Below are 23119 nucleotides of genomic sequence, written 5' to 3'. Positions count from 1 at the left end.
CACTTTCACTTTTACTCAAGTTTTATTTATACTACACTTTCAATTAAAATTTCTTTTTACTCCAATTTCACTCTAATTTCATTTTAAATCAACATTAATTTGCACTTAAATAAATAGAGAAAGTGTAGTAAAAATAAAATTAGAGTGAAAGCGGAGTGAAAATGAATGTGGAAGTATAGTGAGAATAAAATTTGAGTGAAAGTGGATTGAAAATAAAATTTTAGTTAAAGTGGAGTGAAAATAAATGTAGAGAGAAAGTGGAGTGAACATAAAATTTGAGTGAAAATAAATGTAGAGTGACAGTGGAGTAAAAATATAATTTGAGTAAACGTGAAAGTGCAGTGAAAATAAAAATTGAGTAAAAGTAAAATTGGAGTGAAAGTGCAGTGAAAGTGTAGTAAAAATAAAATTTGAGTAAAAGTAAAAGTGCAGTGAAAATAAAAATTGAATAAAAGTGAAATTGGAGTGAAAGTGAAGTGAAAGTAGAGTGAAAATAAAATTTCAGTAAAAGTGAAAGTGCAGTGAAAATAAAAATTGAGTAAAAGTAAAATTGGAGTGAAAGTGCAGTGAAAGTGTAGTAAAAATAAAATTTGAGTAAAAGTGAAAGTGCAGGGGAAATAAAAATTGAGTAAAAGTGAAATTGGAGTGAAAGTGAAGTGAAAGTAGAGTGAAAATAAAATTTGACTAAAAGTGAAAGTGCAGTGAAAATAAAAATGGAGTAAAAGTAAAATTTGAGTGAAAGTGAAGTGAAAGTAGAGTGAAAAGAAAATTTGAGTAAAAGTAAATTTTAAGTGAAAGTAGAGTGAAAGTGCAGTGAAAATAAAATTTGAGTAAAAGTGAAATTGTAGCTAAAGTGAAGTAAAAATAAAGTTTGAGAAAAAGTGAAAGTGGAGTCAAACTGGAGTGAAAATAAAATTTAAATAAAAGTGAAATTGGAGTGAAAGTGGAACAAAAGTGGAGTGAAATTATATAATCGATCCCGTGCTATATTATTTTGTTTCGCCATGATTTATAGAACAAGAATTTTAATTTTAACATTTATAATTTATTATAGTTTGTAAATGTACCCGCTAAAACGATGTTCATTAAAAAGTATTAAAAATTTCCATTTCCCAACAATTGCATTTTTATTATTAAAAATTTTATCCCTGAATAAAGTATCGGAAAAATAGAATTTCAATTTTTTTTACCAGATAAGTTTGAAAGCATTTTTTACTTTTTCTTTGTCATTAAATTCTACTTGTGGGGATTTAGAGATTTGTCAGAATATATTAAAACTGTCAACGGTGTAAAGTTGTTTACTAAACAAGGAAAATGCACATAAAAGAAATAATATAAATTTTCCTGAAAAATATGAAACATTTTTTCAACTATAATTTTTAAAATTAGTATACTTTTTAGTAAAATATTTTAATCAAAATTTTATTATATATTTTTACACAACTTTTTATGGTCATAATATATATATATAGAGAGAAAGTTTAATTAATTTGCAGCTTAAAAGAATGGAATGCTTCATTAAAAAAAAATTAAAATTTAATTTAAAAATGGCTTTGTAAAAAATTCTTTAACAAATGGAAATTTCAAAATTGCTGAAATATTTTCATTTTAATTATAATTTATTAAATACGGATTATTGTGTATAAAAGAACGGGTTTTTTCGAAAGTATAAGAGAACTGATCAAGAGCTTCAATTCATTGAATGAAATGTTCACTTGCAAAATATTTTTTGTTTAAAATTATTTTTTTTTTTTTTATTTTTTTTAATGGAAGTAGAAATTTCTGTGAATATTATTTTTCTTACTATTAAAAATTTGGAGCTATAAAATAAAGGAATGAAGTAAAATAAGAAATATGTTGACTTTTGATTTAGTTATATGAGAGAAATTTTCTATTATTCTTTTACTACTAATGGAATATATTTTGTGGGTCGATATTAAATCGGAAGTGGTTTGAAGAATCGAACTGCGGAGACAATAGTATTTATCAAGTGGGCGTGAATTTCTCTTAGAATCATGACAGCGATTGGGGCAGGTTTTTATTAGCCCTTGAAATATATTGCTTTTGGAGACACTTTATACAGAGTGCAAATCGTAACCGAGTAGTTTTTCAAGAGACTATTATCCGCCAATATCATCCGAAACTAACAATTTTCCAAATTTTCTAAATAGAGACGTTCAATTTTCTCTCAAACGTTAATCTGGATAATTTAAAAAAAAATATTTTTCCTTATATTAAAAAAAGAGTATTAATAAATTATAAATTAAATTATAAATTAAATTATAATAAAATTCATAAATTATTATAAGGAGATTCTCTTGTGAAACATGAGATCGAAGAATAATTTTAATGTTTACATATATATATGTATTTTCTATCTTAACTTAGAAAATACCAAGGAAATGGTTTTTAATCCTAATAATTTTTTCATACACCTCATTGTAGATAAGGCTTCTGTTTTCAATTCCATATTGCTCTTTATGGCTTTGTTCAATCATTTCCCTCCTACGATATAATTATAAATCTATTTTTTCAAAATGCCACTCGGTCATTTTCTTCCGACTTATTAAATAACTTTTCTCCTCACTCAAAATTAATTTCATTTTTTTACTCACTCCAACGCATATTTTAAGGGTCAATTACATGAATTATCCCGGATTCCAAATTTCACATCCCACGTGAAAAAGTTCCCGGAAATGATACCGAGGAATTCTCGAGGAATTTCCCTGAAATGACTACAATAAATTTTTGTTTGGGTTTGGGTGATGATTTATGTTTATAAATATTGTAGATAAAATGTAAATTTATGATAAAACATAATGTTTCTTGAAATTTTTTTTTTTTTTTTGCAAAAAACGAAAGTTTTACACAAGATTTGTGTATGGAAATAATTATTTAATTACTAACACTGAGTCATTGATTCCGGAGGCATATAATAAGTCTTCTGACGAAGTTTGACTATCACAAATATATTGACGCCTAATAATGACATAACATTCAATTACGTGACCGGTTATTAGAAGCAGCTACCGGCTATCTGCCCTGCAGGGTTAGAGTTCACTTCAGTAACTGTTTAGTATAGCTCGAAAACTAAATTCATTGCATTTACTTAAAATATTAAGGGATTATTTATTTCCTTTCTTTATATAAGCTAATTCAAAAATATACCGAAACATGAGCAACGGCAAAAATAGTTTAAAACCTAAAAATTTTTATATTTTGACTATGGTCAGAATCTAGTCAACAAAAAATCTAGTGAACAAAAATTTGAAAAAAATCGGACTTTTTTTATAAAAGACATTAATAATTTTTTTAAAATAAATTTTTGATTTTTTTATAACGACTTTTTTGAAAAAAACCAAAAAAACTCATTTTGTTCAAAATCTACTTAAAAAAAATGTTTTTTTTTTGAAAATCTTAAAAATAATTAGGTATTAATTAATTTAGAATTTAAAAAAAAAAATTTTGAAATCTTTTTTTTAAATTGTTTTATTTATGAATATCTTATTTATGTTTATAACATATTTAAATTTTATTCAAATCGGTTAAGTAGTTCCTGAAAAAAATAAGTTTTTTTCAAAAAAGTCGTTTTTTGAAAAAAATTATTACGTAATTTATTAACGATTCATTGAGTAAAAAATGGTAATATTTGTAAATTAAAGAAATAAAGAAAAAGTTATTTCAGTCAGACATTTATTTATAATTGCTTGCATCTACTTTGTAGCATACCTTCAACCTATATAGCAAATAGACAATTTCCATGACTATAAAAGCAGAAATATCCAATTTGAAATTCAAAAAGTACATTTGCTTCTGTCACCAATCTCTAGTTTTACGTACTTTTTTCTGCGAGAATTTTAATACAGTAATAAAGTACATAATGATGACATATTTCAAATTTAGGAGTTTAGGAGAATGTAAAAAATGAAGTATCCCAGACATTATGCACCGCAAGACGTGAAAATCTTGAAACATACATTTCATTTATGTAACTCGGTGTGATTTTTTTGTCAACTTATTGCACTTATATATTTTTCCAGTCGTTTCCTTCCTTAACACGCGACTGCTGCTATTATCAAGCCTGATATTTACGCCTCCTTTATTGTGATCGTAATATGCCTCCCGATGATAAAATATGTTAAACATAAAGTCATAGTTAAAAATGGAAAATTTCTCCAAAAGTTGCGAGATGTATCTATAAAAAAATGGTTTTTTTATAAACAGAGAATTGTAAAATTTTTATTAAAAAAATTCATAAATTTCATTCTCACTAATAATTTGTTGCCACAGTAAATCGTGAGGTATTAAAAAGTGCTGCAGATTAAATTAACACCAAAAAAGATTAAAATAATCAATTTTGGTGTTATTTTTTACAATGAATGAAATTTTAGTTCATTCAATTTTTTTATAACTATAAAACATGAAGATATCGATAACTCCGAGTCTTCGACTCGAAGTCATCGATTTCTTCATATTTTATAATAATTGGAAATGACCAAGTAATAAAATCATTATTTTATATTATAAGAATATTATACTTCTTCAAAATTATTTTCATTATTTCAATTCAATTATTATTTTCAAAAATTTTTAACTATTTTACTTTATATATATTATTTTTAATCATTTTCGAAAAAGTTCTTTGGCAATTTTCAAATCCATTTGTTTACAATATTCATTTTCACGAAATTTCAATTATTCCTAAATTCTTTAATTAAATGCATATTAGAAAATAAAAACTTCAAATAATATAAAAGAAAATTCAATTAAACTTTTTCAAAAAAATTAATTTCAAAATTCAATTATTTCTAAAAATTCACGCTATATTGCTTTTAATATTCAATTATAATCTAAAATTTTAAATGAAATTCATTTTTATGAAATGAAAATCAATTTTTATTAGAAAATTCTACAAGAATTTAATTAATTAAATGCAAAAGTAAATAATTACTTTTTTCAAAGAATTCAATTATAATTGTATGAAAAATAATTGAAACGCTGCGATGAGTTTTATGAGAACTTTCAAATTCATTCGTTTACAATTCAATTTTACAAAATTTCAATTATTCGGAAATTCTGCAATTAAATATTATATTGAAAAATATAACACTTAAAATAATTTCAATAAAAATCTTATTAAACTTTTAAAAAGAATTAATTCTACAGAATTGTTTGTCAAAAATATGAAAAATTAAGAATTTCAATGATTTTAGTTTGAAACTTTTTCAAAATTTAATTATTTCTAAAAATCCACGTTATAATGCTTTTAATATTTAATTATAATCTAAAATTTTAACTGAAATTCATTTTAAAAACCATTTTTATTAGTAAATTCTACAAGAATTCAATTATTTAAATACAAAAATAAATAATTTATTGAATAATTAAAAATACCTATTTCTTAAAATTGAATTTTCATAAAGAATTTTGTAAATAATAGAATTCATATGAAATTGAGGAGCATTTTTGAAAATAATTCAAAGTTTGAAATGAATTTTATTAAAAAATTTTAAAAAATTGAATTTTAACAAAAATTTTGTTAAAAACTTAAAAAATTTAAAAATAATTGAATTTTGGAAAAGAATTTGATTACTTTTGAAAATAATTGAATTTATGCAATTATTTACAATTTTTCCAAAATTCAATTAAAATTTTTAAAAACCTAAATAATCTTTAAAATTACTAATGAAATTTTTAAATCAATTTTTATTGAAAAATTCTACGAGAATTCAATTATTTAAATGCAAAAGTAAATAATTTATTGAATAATTAAATACCTATTTCTTAAAATTAAATTCATTTTTAAAAACTTTTTTATGAATAAATTTTACCAGAATTCGATTATTTAAATACAAAAATAAATAATTTATTAATTTCATGTTTCTTAAAATTAAATTCTCTAAAAATGTTATCAACAAATTTTTTAAATTATTAAATTCTTCGGACGAATTTTAATTTAATTTTTAATTTGATTAAAATTGCTTTCACTTTACTTTCACTTTAATTTCCCTTTAATTTCACTTTAAGTTCACTTAACTTGCACTTTCATTTTAGTTACACTTTAATTTCACTTAACTTTCACTTTTTTTGCACTTTCAGTTTGCTTTCACTTCAATTTCACTTTAATTTCACTTCACTTTCACATCACTCTCGCTTAACTTTCACTTCTCTTCGACTGTCACTTTATTTTTATTGAATTCAACTTATCTTAAAAATTTTAAGAAAATTAATTACCTTTCAATTTTTGAGAAAACTTGTAGTGTAAATAATGTTAAATTTAATGTTAATAAAGTAACAGTAAAATTCAGGTGAATGTAAAGTGAGAGTGAGTGAAACTGAATTGAGAATAAAGTGAGAGTAAAGTGAAAGTGAAAGTAGAGTGAAAGTGGAGTGAAAGTCAAATATTTTTTGTTTAAATTTCAATGATTTTAGTTTGAAACTTTTTCAAAATTTAATTATTTCTAAAAATCCACGTTATAATGCTTTTAATATTTAAATATAATTTCAAATTTTAACTGAAATTCATTTTTAAAACCATTTTTGTTAGTAAATTCTACGAGAATTAAATTATTTAAAGACAAAAATAAATAATTTACTAATTTCATGTTTCTTGAAATTAAATTTTCATAAAAAATGTTATCAACAAATTTTTTATATCATTGAATTCTTTGGACGAATTTTAATAAAATTTTTTAAGAATAATTTCATTTTTTAAAGAATTTGATTAAAATTGCATTAAAAATAATTGAAATTCTGCAATGAGTTTTATTATTTATGAAAATAATTGAATTCCTAAAAGAATTTTATTATTTATAAAAATAATTGAATCCCTGTAAAAATGTTATTATTTATTTATGAAAATAATTGAATTATTGCGAAGAAATTTATAAAAAAATTTGTAAATAATTGAATTCCTGTAAAAATTTTTATTATTTATGAAAATAATTGAATGTTTGCGTAGAATTTTATTTAAATTTTTTTGTAATAATGGAATTCTTTTGGAAAATTTTATTGAAATAGTAGATATTGAAAATCATAGAATTTTAGAAAACTTTTGAAAATAATTGAAATTTTGACAAGAATTTGATTAAAGTTTTCTAAAATAATTGAATATCAGAGAAGAATCACACCAAAATATATTATTTTAATCCTTTTTGGTGTTAATTTAATCCTAAAGGTATTAAACTGTTGCAGATTATTTTAATTCATTCTGGTGTTATTTTAACACCTCACGTTTTACTGTGACGGCAATTTATCTTTTTGACATTTTAAATACATTAGTTTGGTGGGCAATCAAATAACGTGTTTTTTTAAAGAGACACGTTAAGATCCTAGGTTTATCTGTCGTGTAAAGATTTACTACAGCGATTATTCTAGAGAGATTTTCTTTGTTCGTGTGATTTAAACTGCATAAAAACATGTGGAGTTGGCAAATTTATGAATCGTGTTTAAAGCTTCTTTTGCTGACCATAGCACGTGCTCTCTCTCTTTGGAAAACTTCATTTTTAAATTCAATTTCTGTAATTTTCTCCTCTTTAAAAGTTTTCCTTTTTTTCTCCGCGATATATTTAATTTTTTTCTGCGTGCATATAGTGTATAATACACGACATCATTTAACGGTATTTGAATATATGCAAAAAAGTAAAATCTAGGTCACGTTTAATTTTCATTAATTACAGGAATCAATTAAAACACTTTGGACTCGGATTTTCTAATAATATGTTTTATATCTGAAAAATAATCGACTTTAAATTGCAATTTTTCATCTATTTAATCACAAAATTTGTTAATCTGGTTTTATTTCTAATGTTGCTTCATTCATTTTTAAATTCACTTAAAATATATTGGTTTGGATTTATTTATTATATTTATTAATCTAACGTGAGGTAATATGTAAAGATTTAATTTGAAAATTCGGTTGAAAAGAGAAATAGAATATTAAAATTTAGGTCAAAATTGGAAAATTTTAACATTATATATTTAATGGTGGTATTAAATATATGTTTAAGTGCTCGTCAACCGTGTGGTTATTAATATATTAACTATTATATGTTAGTTCAGAAAATTAAACTAAAAATTTCCAACTGTTATGAATTCTGATGATTTGCAATTTATAGCATTAACTAATTATTTAATATTAGAATTTGTGGTGATTTTTATAAGGCAAACAAAAAGGACGCCAAAAATTAAGAATTTTCTAATGAATTCTAAAAATTTAATTTTTCCAGTAATTTTAATAAAAATGTCTATGTCAGAGTTTTCCTTGAATCCCTTGTCTCAGAATATACAATTATTGTGGTTATAACAGTAATAATCTATATTCCAATTTATATTTTATTTTTATGAAAAATAATTTGAATTAAAAAATTTTAAATTCTATTTTTCTTAAAATTGATAATTTTATTTTTAAAAAAAGTATGTAAGAAGTTAGCTGGTATGTTTTGTTTTTGTTGCTAGTACCTATGTTATTATTTTTTGTTTATAATAATTATATATAGCTACTTGTATATGCTCCTTGAGGCTGTAACACTATAAAACGTTATATTACGCTGATGTTTCTTGAGGGTGGGTTTGTCACATAAATCGATTCTCTTACGTAACACAGAACAATTAACACGGTCACTTATTTTGCAAAGAACTATCATGTCGGTGAAGCTAGTTTATTCTCGGCAAATCTTATTTGAATTCTCAATATATACACAGAGAGTTTCTCACTTTCTTGTGCGCGCAATGTCCTTTTTCTCTCTTTTATAAGCTTCATCGATTGTTCTCTTCGAAAAAAGTAAATTCATGGAAATCACTACTTGGAAAGTAAAATTGTCACTCGAGATCTGACTCTTCGGCGAATAGTGTTCACTTCACAAGTCAACCAAGAAACGAAAATGCAATTCCTTTTTTTATCACTTTCCACAATTTATTATAACCTATCGCTATAAATTTTTTAAAATCACTTTCAAAATACAAATATGAATTTCAATTTGATTTTTTTATATTTTCAAACTGTCGAAAATTTTTTTTTTTATATTTTCAAACTATAGAAAAGAAACAATATTATTTTTTTTATTTTCAAACCATGAGAAAAGTATATGACAAACTATGGGAAGAAAAAAACTTATTTTTATTTCCAAAAAATGTAAGCATTATTATAAATTTCCTATATTAATAATATTCATAAATTTATTATGCTAGTTTAGAAAATAATTTACATTTCAATTATTCTTTTTCATTAGTGTGGGAAAATAGGGGTTGTGCATTAATTTCATGAGTTACCAATTTCCTTAATGAGAAATACCGCTGGTTATATTGTGTGACAAGTTTATCAGTAAATGAAATTATTGCTCTAGTAAATTACTGATTTTATTATATGTAGATTGTATATTTTAAAGTTTTGTTTACTTTTTTTATTTATTTAAAAATATTTCCATTTTCTATTCGGGTATATTAATTACTTTATTTTTATTTACTTCATTTTTATGAAAGTTTTTTATTTGTTTCACTTCTCTAAAACTAGTATTCTAATTTCAGAGAAGTGAAACAAATAAAAAAAATTCATTGTATTGCTAATTTTTTTTTTTTATTTATTTTCGTCTGAAAGATCGTGAAAAAGAAATAATTTGCAACTAACAGGTGTTCAATAAGATTTTACGACTCATCCAAGTTTAATTAAGTAGCAGAGTTCGAAAACGAGGTTACGATCTCACTTACGGTTGAGAATCGTTGCTTCATATAGACATCAACATTGCTTAGGTCTAGTATACAAACAGCATCAAAATTTATTGAATTTATTTTTTAATTCATTTAATTTCAATTTTCGTTCAACAACAGTTAACTACTCTTGATATAAATTTCATTACATAAAAAAAATAATTTAGACAAAGAATAATGAAAATAATTTTCCATTTTATAATAAAGAAATAGGTAATTTTAAAATTTAAACCAACGCAACATGAGAATAAATACTGATGCACTCGATAAAATCGTTCCACCAAAAAAAAAATAATAATTTCAAGTAATGGTTCTTTTAATGACTGGCAAGATTTTTAGCTACTAGCAGAAAATTATTCCAATGAGCCTGACCTAATGGCATTTATAAACAAAAGACACAGTTACAATTAGCAGTCTCAGGCGATTGCCTCAGTTAATGGTAATTAGAATCGATGAGAGTTTGATTTTAATGAGTCTCGTTGTTTTAATTAATTGTAGGTTTTATCAGTGACCGTTCAAAACAATTACTGTTTATTTTATTTTAAAAAAAACTGTTACCGATAAAAGCGTATATAAAACGAGAAGAAAAATAAAGTTTTTTAGGTGATATTTTAGTACGAGAAAAAGCAGAAGTCAGTGTTTTTTTGGTGAATTATAAAAATTATTATTGGATGACTTTTGGATGAGTGCCGAGAAAAGCTATGATTTTCACAATGTTGGTACTTGTATGTATATACGTATAGCGAGAAAAGTTAGTACCTGTTGCTCCCGACTAAACTCGTCGTAGAATATGGCTAGCGACACTATACTATTTCCGCCATTGCAAAGATACATGGCCCGAAACGACGCTATTACTATCTGTGAAACTTGGAATTCTCTGTTATCGACCTAAAATTATCTCATAAATTCTATTATCATCATACTTGAATATTAGTATTCCCAGGTCCTCCGATGGAGGAAAAGAACATCGATTTTCTCGAAAATATATACTACTACTATTTTCCCAATGGACATTTATTTCGCAAACAGTGTATTAGCTATATTTTAAAAATTGGACGAGAAAGGGTCAGAATATTGCGTTGAAATATGAAGGATATTTCGTCTTGTTATTTTAGAACAATATCACGAAACTTACTCTAAGTTTAATAAACTACCTGAATGTCCAGCAAACAATGTATAATTAAAATAAACCTAAATAAAATAAAAAAAATAAAATAAATGTAGAATTATCAGATTATCAGATTATCAGATTTTAGACACGCTAACTCAATTATTCTAAAAATCTAAATGCTTCAAAATTAATATAAATTTAAAAATTAAAAATTATATTCAGTTTATTGACCGTTGCTCACAGGTCAATAAAGTACGTATAATTAATACCCTAGGGTAATAATGGTATTCTATAGAATAATTCTAGTGAAATTCTGTAGAATATTCACTAGTATTCATATAATATTCATAATTATAATGATTCTACATAGTGAAATTTTATAGAATTTTTTCAGCTGAGTTAGTTTTTAAAACGTAATTCCTCAATTTTTTCAATTTCCGTTTACATTTGCACTATTTTCATTTCCATTAAACCGTAAAATTAAATTTTCAAACGTCGAGAAATTTTCAGATGAAATTAAAATTTCTATAAATAATTTTTCTGTTATCGATATCAATCAATGTTTGAAAAGTAATTTCATTTGAAAATTTTCAGAATGAAAAATATCCAGAATATATTTTTATATCAAGTAAAACATGGATTTTTAAAAAAAGGTTATTTTTAAATTACATTTTTTTTAAAAACAGTTTAAGTTTTTAAATTACAATTTTTTTTTAAATAAACTTGATTTATGTAGATGAATACAAACAAGAACATAGTAAAGCAGGAAGTGTTAAAATAACACTAGAATGGATTAAAATAATATGCAACAGTTTAATCCCTCTAGGATTTAATTAACACCAAAAAGAATTAAAATAATCTATTTTGGTCTTATTTTTAATTATGAATGAAATTATACTTTAAATAAAACACCAAAGTCAACGATTTGTAAAAATTCAACGAAATTAGCTTCTCCAGGGAGAATAGTAAGTTAGTAAGTTAGTTACTAACTTAGTAACTAACTTAGTAACATAGTCACTATGTTCAATTGTGTTCAAAACTTTTTAAAAATTCTCGTCAAAATTTCAATTCTCTTTATAAATAATAAAATTCTTTTCTGATATTCAATTATTTTACAAAAATTTAATCAAATTCTTGTCAAAATTTCAATTATTTTCAAAAGTTTTCTGTAATTCAATGATTTTCAATATCTACTATTTCAATAAAATTTTCCAAAAAAATTCCATTATTAAAAAAAATTTGAATAAAATTCTACGCAAACATTCAATTATTTTCATAAACAATAAAAATTTTTATAGGAATTCAATTATTTACAAATTTTTTTTATAAATTTCTTCGCAATAATTCAATTTTCATAAATAATAACATTTTTACGGGGACTCAATTATTTTTATAAATAATAAAATTCTTTTAGGAATTCAATTATTTTCATAAATAATAAAACTCATTGCAGAATTTCAAGTATTTTTAATGCAATTTTAATCGAGTTCCTCGAAAAATGTAATTATTCTTAAAAATTTTATTAAAATTCCTCTAAAGAATTTAATGATTTAAAAAATTTGTTGCTAACATTTTTTATGAGAATTTAATTTCAAGAAGCATTAAATTAATAAATTATTTATTTTTTTATTTAAATAATTTGAATTCTCCTAGAATTTATCAATTTACTAATAAAAATGGTTTTAAAAATGATTTTCAGTTAAAATTTTAGATTATCAATATTATCAATTATTTTCGTAAATAATAAAATTCATTTTAGGAATTGAATTATTTTCAGGAATAATAAAACTCATATCTGAATTTATACATTCAAATATTCAATGAATAATTTTTTCGTATTTAAATAATTGAATTATTGTAGAAAAAAAAATTATGGTTTTATTGAATTATGTTTCATTTTTAAAAATTGATTTAAAAATGAATTTCAATTAAAAACAAATTAATTTAAAAATTTTCGAAAAACTTTTTTAAAAACTATTAAAAATAATGGATTTATAGAAAAATTTTAGTTTAAACTACAAAAAAAAAAATTTATTTTGGATAAGTTACAAATTATTTAAAAAATAAATAATAAATGAATATTTCAAAATAAATTCAATTTTAAAAGAGTTGCGTTTACTATTTTCATAAATAAATAAACTTTAAAAGGTTTTAATTTTAAATTTTATAAAATTTCAATTTTTAGGTAATGAATTTCATTAGAAATTTAAAAAAAATTAGATCTTTGCAAAATGTTAATAATTAAAATTCTTTTTGAAATTAGTTGAATTTGTAAATATACATTTAATTAATTTTATAAAAAATAATGGATTTATAGAAAAATTTTTGTAAAAAATATTTTTAAAAATTGAATTTTGGAAAAGTTACGAATGATTGTAGAAATTCAATTATTTTCAAAAATAATAAAATTCTTCTTGCAAAAAAAATTTAATAAAATATTGTACTCAAACATTTACTTATTTTTATAAATAGTAAAAATTTGTCAGGAATATAATTACTAACAAATATTTTATAAATTTCTTCGTAATAATTCAATTAATTTCATAAATAATAAATTTTTTTTATGAATTCAATTATTTTCATAAATAATAAATTTGATTTAGAAATTCAATTACTTTTATAAATAATAAAGTTCATCGCAGAATTTTAATTATTTTTAGTACAATTTTAATCAAATTCCTCGAAAAATGTAATTATTCTTAAAAATTTTATTAAAATTCTTCCAAAGAATTTAATGATTTAAAAAATTTGTTGATAACATTTTTTATGAGAATTTAATTTCAAGAAGCATGAAATTAATAAATTATTTATTTTTCTATTTAAATAATTTGAATTCTCCTAGAATTTACTAATAAAAATGGTTTTAAAAATGATTTTCAATTAAAATTTTAGATTATTAATATTATCAATTATTTTCGTAAATAATAAAATTCATTTTAGGAATTGAATTATTTTCAGGAATAATAAAACTCATATCTGAATTTATACATTCAAATATTCAATGAATAATTTTTTCGTATTTAAATAATTGAATTATTGTAGAAAAAAAAATTATGGTTTTATTGAATTATGTTTCATTTTTAAAAATTGATTTAAAAATGAATTTCAATTAAAAACAAATTAATTTAAAAATTTTCGAAAAACTTTTTTAAAAACTATTAAAAATAATGGATTTATAGAAAAATTTTAGTTTAAACTACAAAAAAAAAAATTTATTTTGGATAAGTTACAAATTATTTAAAAAATAAATAATAAATGAATATTTCAAAATAAATTCAATTTTAAAAGAGTTGCGTTTACTATTTTCATAAATAAATAAACTTTAAAAGGTTTTAATTTTAAATTTTATAAAATTTCAATTTTTAGGTAATGAATTTCATTAGAAATTTAAAAAAAATTAGATCTTTGCAAAATGTTAATAATTAAAATTCTTTTTGAAATTAGTTGAATTTGTAAATATACATTTAATTAATTTTATAAAAAATAATGGATTTATAGAAAAATTTTTGTAAAAAATATTTTTAAAAATTGAATTTTGGAAAAGTTACGAATGATTGTAGAAATTCAATTATTTTCAAAAATAATAAAATTCTTCTTGCAAAAAAAATTTAATAAAATATTGTACTCAAACATTTACTTATTTTTATAAATAGTAAAAATTTGTCAGGAATATAATTACTAACAAATATTTTATAAATTTCTTCGTAATAATTCAATTAATTTCATAAATAATAAATTTTTTTTATGAATTCAATTATTTTCATAAATAATAAATTTGATTTAGAAATTCAATTACTTTTATAAATAATAAAGTTCATCGCAGAATTTTAATTATTTTTAGTACAATTTTAATCAAATTCCTCGAAAAATGTAATTATTCTTAAAAATTTTATTAAAATTCTTCCAAAGAATTTAATGATTTAAAAAATTTGTTGATAACATTTTTTATGAGAATTTAATTTCAAGAAGCATGAAATTAATAAATTATTTATTTTTCTATTTAAATAATTTGAATTCTCCTAGAATTTACTAATAAAAATGGTTTTAAAAATGATTTTCAATTAAAATTTTAGATTATTAATATTATCAATTATTTGTGTAAATAATAAAATTCATTTTAGGAATTGAATTATTTTCAGGAATAATAAAACTCATATCTGAATTTATACATTCAAATATTCAATGAATAATTTTTTCGTATTTAAATAATTGAATTATTGTAGAAAAAAAAATTATGGTTTTATTGAATTATGTTTCATTTTTAAAAATTGATTTAAAAATGAATTTCAATTAAAAACAAATGAATTTAAAAATTTTCAAAACACTTTTTTAAAAACTATTAAAAATAATGGATTTATAGAAAAATTTTAGTTTAAAATACAAAAAAAAAATTTATTTTGGATAAGTTACAAATTATTTAAAAAATAAATAATAAATGAATATTTCAAAATAAATTCAATTTTAAAAGAGTTGCGTTTACTATTTTCATAAATAGATAAACTTTAAAAGGTTTTAATTTAAAATTTTATAAAATTTCAATTTTTAGGTAATGAATTTCATTAGAAATTTAAAAAAAATTAGATCTTTGCAAAATGTTAATAATTAAAATTCTTCTTGAAATTAGTTGAATTTGTAAATATACATTTAATTAATTTTATTAAAAATAATGGATTTATAGAAAAATTTTAGTGAAAAATATTTTTAAAAATTGAATTTTGGAGAAGTTACGAATGATTGTAGAAATTCAATTATTTTCAAAAATAATAAAATTCTTCTTGCAAAAAAAAATTTAATAAAATATTGTACTCAAACATTTACTTATTTTTATAAATAGTAAAAATTTTGCAGGAATATAATTACTAACAAATATTTTATAAATTTCTTCGTAATAATTCAATTAATTTCATAAATAATAAATTTTTTTTATGAATTCAATTATTTTCATAAATAATAAATTTGATTTAGAAATTCAATTACTTTCATAAATAATAAAGTTCATCGCAGAATTTTAATTATTTTTAGTACAATTTTAATCAAATTCCCCGAAAAATGTAATTATTCTTAAAAATTTTATTAAAATTCTTCCAAAGAATTTAATGATTTAAAAAATTTGTTGATAACATTTTTTATGAGAATTTAAGTTCAAAAAAATGAAATTAATAAATTATTTATTTTTGTATTTAAATAATTGAATTCTCGTAGAATTTACTAATAAAAATGGTTTCAAAAATGAATTTCAGTTAAAATTTTAGATTATAATTAAATATTAGAAGCATTATAACGTGGATTTTTAGAAATAATTAAATTTTGAAAAAGTTTCAAACTAAAATCATTGAAATTCTTAATTTTTAATATTTTTGCCAAAGAATTCTGTAGAATTAATTCTTTTTAAAAGTTTAATAGGATTTTTATTGAAATTATTTCCAGTTTTTATTTTTCAATATATATTTAATTGCAGAATTTCCAAATAATTAGAATTTTGTAAAATTGAATTGTAAATGAATGAATTTGAAAATTCTCATAAAACTAATCGCAGCGTTTCAATTATTTTTCATACAATTATAATTGAATTCCTTGAAAAAAGTAATTATGTTCATGCAAGTTTTAACAAAAATTCGACAAAAGAAGTCAATTATTTAAAAATTTGTTACTAAAATTCTTTATGAGAATTAAATTTTGAGAAACATTCAATTATTTAATAAGTTATTTACTTTTGCATTTAAATAATTAAATTCTTGTAGAATTTTCCAATAAAAATTGATTTTCATTTCATAAAAATGAATTTCAGTTAAAATTTTAGATTATAATTGAATATTAAAAGCAATATAGCGTGAATTTTGAAATTAATTTTTTTTTGAAAAAGTTTAATTGAATTTTAATTGAAATTATTTAAAGTTTTTATTTTCTAATATGCATTTAATTAAAGGATTTAGGAATAATTGAAATTTCGTGAAATTGAATATTGTAAAGAAATGGATTTGAAAATTCCCAAAGAACTTTTTCGAAAATTATTAAAAATAATAATTATAAAGTAAAATTGTACTTAAAAATTTTTGAAAATAATAATTGTATTGAAATAATGAAAATAATTTTGAAGAAGTATAATTTTCTTATGATATAAAATAATGATTTAATTACTTGTTCATCTTCATGTTTTATAGTTATAAATAAACATTTATAAATAAAAATTTAATCTACAACACTTTTTAATACCTGTTTCTTTTTTTACTGTGAAATGGAGTTCAATACTGTTATAACTCAAGAATTTTCAGTGATTTCTATATTAATGATTTTGTGGATAAATTTCATTACAAAAAAGGGTGGTGGTGGTGGTGGTGAAATGATCGTAAAACAGGATTACATTTACAACCAATATTAATGGCGTTATAGCCATGATAATTAAAGTAGCTGAAAGGCGTTGAATAGAGTCAGGATTTGAGGAAAACTGATCTAAGAGAACAATAGTTGCCTTTATCAGAGAAAGTTTCTTGTTCGCCAGATGAATAAGCTTTTTTGATAATAAGAATTTAATCGTAAAGACTAAGTGAAACAACCTTTTTTACTATTGTCTAGATAATTACTTTTGCCATCCATTGTTGGAAACCGCAGCGGAAATTGTTCAAGGCGATTTATTGTTCTCTCTCTCTCTCTTCCTTTCGTATTAGGTTTAAATTTCGTTGTTCGATATATTCCACACTCAATACAATTTTCAAGGCAGCATTTCTTGTTGAAAGTTTCTACGCTTGAATAACAAATAAAAATCCAATGGAAATGTAAATACAAGAAAATCGATTTGAATAAAAAAGAATTAAAAAAAATTGATTTTTCAAAAAAATGTGTACAAAACCAAGACTGTTATTGGAATAAATTTGAATGGTTAAATTGATGATAAAAAAAAACTTGCACAGAGGAGAAAGTTCGCATTTCCATTTTTCAATATCGTATTGCAAATTGCATTAAAAGAATAGCATAAAATACAGTTGTCAGAATGAACGAAATTTATATATGAAAATCTGTTTTTCAAAATTAGTGCGGAAAAAATTTGTGCTTTATGAAAATTTTAGTTTAATCCATATCCTTATTCATTTAATTTAAATCAGTGAAATTTCCGAATTTAGAAATTGTACTTCTATTAAAATACTAGCAACAATTCGTATTATCTTTATATTTAAAAAAATTCTTCTTCAAAATTCAATTATTTTCAAAAATTTTAATAAAATTCTTGTGAAAATTTCAATTATTTTCTATTATTCTATTATTTCTATTATTATTTCAATTATTACTATTTTAATAAAATTACCCTAAAGAATTCAATTATTTAAAAACAATTTTAATAAAATTGCACGCTAAAATTCATAAATTTCAAATTCTAGTCGAAAATAGTAAAAATGTTTTTCGAAAATTGAAAAATTTATTTGGCCAGCAGTAAAATTATCAGAATATTAGAAAAATAATTATTTTCGACAAACTTTTTTCGGTACAATTGATCCTTTATCAAATTCATGGCCAAATTCAGAAACCGAATACAGAATATTGATGAACTCTTCCATTATCTGTGCAATTAACGATCGGGGTAATCCTAATTAACATTATCGAGAATTAAATTAAAGACTGACCAGTAAAATGTAATTACTTTGTTAAAGTGCTTTTTCTGTTAGCTTTTATATATGAAATTTAGCAGAGAATGAAGAGCGACTAGTAACCCAAAACCTTGTACGTCAATTTAATCTCTCACCTAAAGTAAGAAACAATTTTTTACTATTTATAAATTATAACAATTTACATTTTTTTAATTATATAATAATAAATTGTTAAATAAATAAATAAATATAATTTTTTTTTGTATTTTATAATAAAAGTAAATAATAATTTTAGAATTATTATTTTTTTTCCGATAATAATATTCCTTAAAATAATGGTTTGAAATATTTTTCCGAAATGTTAAAATCGGCAATTAAAAGTTTCTTGTAAAATTTCCAATATGTAAAAGAATAAAATTTTTTTCATTCCGATAAAAAATTATTATCATGGGGTATAAATTTTTTATGTTTCCTCTTTTCTCAAATGAAAATATTTCAAAGGAATAATTTTTTTTTTTATCAGAGTCGTATAATTCTTCGATTTTGCATATATAACAGGACGTTTTCATATTTCGTAAACCAACTTCCGTAACTTCTTTGTTCTAAAAAAAAAAAAAAATTCATATTGTAAACGTTGAATAAAATTTCGTTTTGGAAATATTTTTCAAAAAAAAATTCTCAATTTATAATTTAATGTTGTGGAAAAAATTTTTGAAAAATTTCCGATACAGCACTTCGGCTAAGTAAATATTGCATAGCTTATAATTTTTATGACTGAAAAAAAACATATTTTATATTTTTTTTTCTATTTTTAAACTATGGGCAAAGTATGGCGAAACTTTGGTAAGAAAAAAAAACTATTTTAAAAAATTTTTTTTAAACAATTTAAAAATGTTAATGCTTTAATAAAAATTAAGTGAAATTAAAGAAAAATCAATCGAATTTAATGAAATTTCAGTTGCTTTAATGAAAAATTATGAATCTGAAGTCAGATTTTCAAAATTTAACATTGTGGAATTTTTTTTTTTTTTTTTTTTTTTTTTTTTTTTTTTTAAATTCAATATGGCGGGAATTTAAAAAAATAGTTTTTCTAATGATATTTTTTAGGTTTTCGACAGTATTTTTGTATTTTGGCCTACTTTAACTATGTTAGAAAACAGCAAAAAAACAGTTTTGTCGAATTGACTATTCATGGGCAGAGTAATAAAAAGTTTAAGGATCGACTTTTTAAGTCTATGGTAAAGAATCCGTTTTCACAACTTCTCAGCAATTTATTTAACTTTCCTGACCAACCTTAATCTCCTCACGTGTGAAAACTTCTCTCATGCTATGTATGTTGCGAGATAAAATCGATTGGACGCTCATACAAAAAAAAAAATGGATCGTACACCTTTTTTAATTTTAAAAAATCATTATTTCTTTTCATTACACGTTTTCACAAAGAAAATTTTATAATTGATTGTAGATAAACAAATAATTATTGAATTAAAAATAAAATATTAAATAATTAGTGAAAAACATTTTTTAATGTTCCCGAAAATTTAAAATCGACTATTTCTAAAATATCGATAACATTCTAACCTTTGTTTGATAAAATTGCACCAATATTGCCTCAAGCTAACCAAACAAAATTACCTTCATTATCACAATGATGATCGAATTATGTGACAGTCAATTTTATCAACGATGTAAAGAGCGGAAATTTCCTCGTTCGAATATTACAAACTAAAATGCACATTACCAAATAATATTATGTCTTTTGTTAACAGATATAATAAGTGAAATTCGATTACCATTAAACTTTACCATAAAAATGGTACTTTATCATTAAATTCTTATAATTCAGTAAAAATTATTAATTATTAGTTTAATATTCCTTTTTGATTATTAATAAATTGAATCCAATAAAAGGCGTTGTTTTGATTATTTTTAAAAAATCTACAAAAACACAAGAGGCGAATATTGAGGTGAGCAACAAACCAATTGTCATTTTTGTCAATTTGTCGCAGTTTTTAATAAAAATAATTCCATGAAAACGAAACACACGAAATACATTTATCCTCTGCGAAAATTGATAGATGCTGACAATATGACATGTAGCTATATATGTGAGCTTCGAATCACATTTCAACGTTTACCTCTCCTATTGTAAAATCTAATTTTAATACACTGCACAAGCAGTTGTTTCTGAGTAAATTTGGTAATAAATATCGATTTAGTGTCTACAATCGCTGCAGACATTTTATTTTATAACTTATCTCTAAAAATTAATAAAAATTCAGCAATGTTTATTTTTATAATAATTTCACATTCACTAACAGATATAAAATACTTAAAATGAATAATTTTTTTATTGAGTAGGGTAAATGTTACAGTCATTGGCACTCCGTCCCAGTGGTTGGCACCCTTCTAATAACAAGAAATAACTAAAAACTAGTATGTCTTGCATATGATTATTAAAATTTGGAACAGTTGTGACAACAATCGAGTATATAATTTACTATCTTTTGTTATTTAAAGAAAAAAAGAGGTGCCAACTTTTTGTGACACTGACAACGATTGGAGCAGTTATCCTAATTGAACTAATTGAATTAGGCTAAATGGCAATGGCTAAAATAGTTTAAAACCTTAAAATTGTTATATTTTGAATTTCTCATATTTTCTAACTATGGGCATAAAGTATGGCGGACAATGTGAAGAAAGGAACCTATTCTTTTTATATTTTCAAACTGTGGACAAAGTATGGCGAACTGGTTTTGAAAATATAAGAAAAATAGTTTTTTTTCCATGTTTCACGATACTTTGCCCATGGTTTCCCATTGTTTACCCATTCTTGCTTCTTCGATTTTCAGAGTTTCATGATTACTACTTGTATTCAAACATTTCAAAGACAGGTTTGAAGAACGTCCTAATTTTGAATTTTCAGTATACGAATGATACAGGGAAGAAGAGGCCAAGAATTGTGTATAGAGTGGAACAGGTACAATCCTATACGGAGCACACCGACGCATGGCGTCGCGACGCGCTTCTACGTGGTAGTTCCCGGAAAAGTGGGGAATAGAGGGTTGTGGAGGGTTGGTAGGATGCGTGATAAGGGGTAGGTGGTAAGGGGGTCCGATCGATCCTAGCCACTACGACCAGCCCGGTCCGGGGTTGGAACGGTCGGAACACCTCACGCTAAGGCGAGATCACTAAAGCGCCACTACTCAAAGACCACGTTTCTATCAACGTATCAACATCCTCAACTATCAATACACAAAGCTTTACTGCTTGACTCTTATTGCATTTGCCCATTCGAACTTATGCTAATTTACTCCTTGAAAATCATAAACTCAAAAGATTCAGTTTTCTTGATTAAATATTGCATAAAAAATATATTTTTATTCACCTCCTTTCGAATATATTCCAGACGATATAACAAAGGAATATTTAAAACCAAATTTGGAAATTTAATATCAAAAGCAATTTTTTTAAAAAAATTTATTGCAATCTTGTTGATTATTTTGTTGTGTAGTCCTGATAAGCTGTGTTTATAGCGATAATGCATTCGAGATGTAAATAATAAATTCATGCATTTTTATATTAACGGATTAGGAGGAATTTTATATTGATTTTGATACCCATGGATACCCAAGGTCACAAGTTTTTAGACAGTACTCAATCGGAAAACTAGTCTAAATGTGAAAATTTCTATCACAGTAAAACGTGAAGTGTTAAAATAACACCAGAATGGATTCAAATAATCTGCATCAGTTTAATCCCTCTAGGATTAAATTAACACCAGAAAGGATTAAAATAATCTATTTTGGTGTTATTTTTAACTATGAATCAAATTTTACTTTAAATAAAACACCAAAGTCAACGATTTGGAAAAATTCAACGAATTTAGCTTCTTTTAGGGAAAATAGTAAGTTAGTAAGATACTAACTAACTTAGTAACATAGTTACTAAATTCAATTGTGTTCAAAAATTTTTAAAAATTTTTCTTAAAATTTTAGTTCTCTTTATAAATAATAAAATTCTTCTCTGATAATCAATTATTTTACAAAATTTTAATAAAATTCTTGTAAAAATTTCAATTATTTTCAAAACTTTTTTAAAATCATTATTTTCAATATCTACTATTTCAATAAAATTTTCCAAAAGAATTCCATTATTACAAAAAAATTTGAATAAAATCCTACCCAAACATTCAATTATTTTCATAAATAATAACATTTTTACAGGGATTCAATTATTTTTATAAATAATAAAATTCTTTTAGGAATTCAATTATTTTCATAAATAATAAAACTCATTGCAGAATTTCAATTATTATTTTTAATGCAATTTTAATCGAATTCCTCGAAATTTTGATAAAATTCGACACAAACAATAAATTATTTTCCAAAAAAAATGAAAATTTCACAGAAATTCAATTAAAAAATCCAATTACTTTTATAAATAATATTATTCGTCACAAAAATTTAATTCTTTATAAATTAAATACAATTCATAGCAAAATTTCAATTATTTTTAAGAATTTTAATAAAATTCATTGCAGAATTCAATTATTTTCTTAAATAATATTATATTCATCACAAAAATTTTGATTCTTTACAAATATAATAAAATTCAATTATTTCAAAAATTTTAATAAAATTCATGGCAAAATTTCAATATTATTTTCCAAAATTTTTCTTAATTTAATAATTTGTGGGTATATCTATTATTTTTATAAAAT

General features: G+C 22.2%; 2 protein-coding genes across 10 annotated transcripts in view; one reads left to right on the top strand and one right to left on the bottom strand.

Annotated features, from left to right (window-relative positions):
* LOC122510525 (synaptotagmin-7) overlaps window positions 1–23119 on the top strand; it is a 405459-nt gene that overhangs the window by 321259 nt on the left and 61081 nt on the right. The window lies entirely within an intron of this gene.
* LOC122510530 lies at window positions 3731–8742 on the bottom strand. The gene is made up of 2 exons (XM_043625263.1): window positions 8503–8742; window positions 3731–4195 (listed from the first exon to the last, which is right to left on the bottom strand). The coding sequence occupies exons 1-2, from the start codon at window positions 8643–8645 to the stop codon at window positions 3985–3987; spliced, it is 354 nt and encodes a 117-aa protein (XP_043481198.1). The 5' UTR covers window positions 8646–8742; the 3' UTR covers window positions 3731–3984.

Source organism: Leptopilina heterotoma, unplaced genomic scaffold (assembly GCF_015476425.1).
Source record: "Leptopilina heterotoma isolate Lh14 unplaced genomic scaffold, ASM1547642v1 Lhet_7, whole genome shotgun sequence".
NCBI lineage: Eukaryota > Metazoa > Arthropoda > Insecta > Hymenoptera > Figitidae > Leptopilina > Leptopilina heterotoma.
The sequence above is the reverse complement of the archived record's forward strand: the minus strand, read 5'-3'. Positions and strand labels throughout refer to the sequence as shown.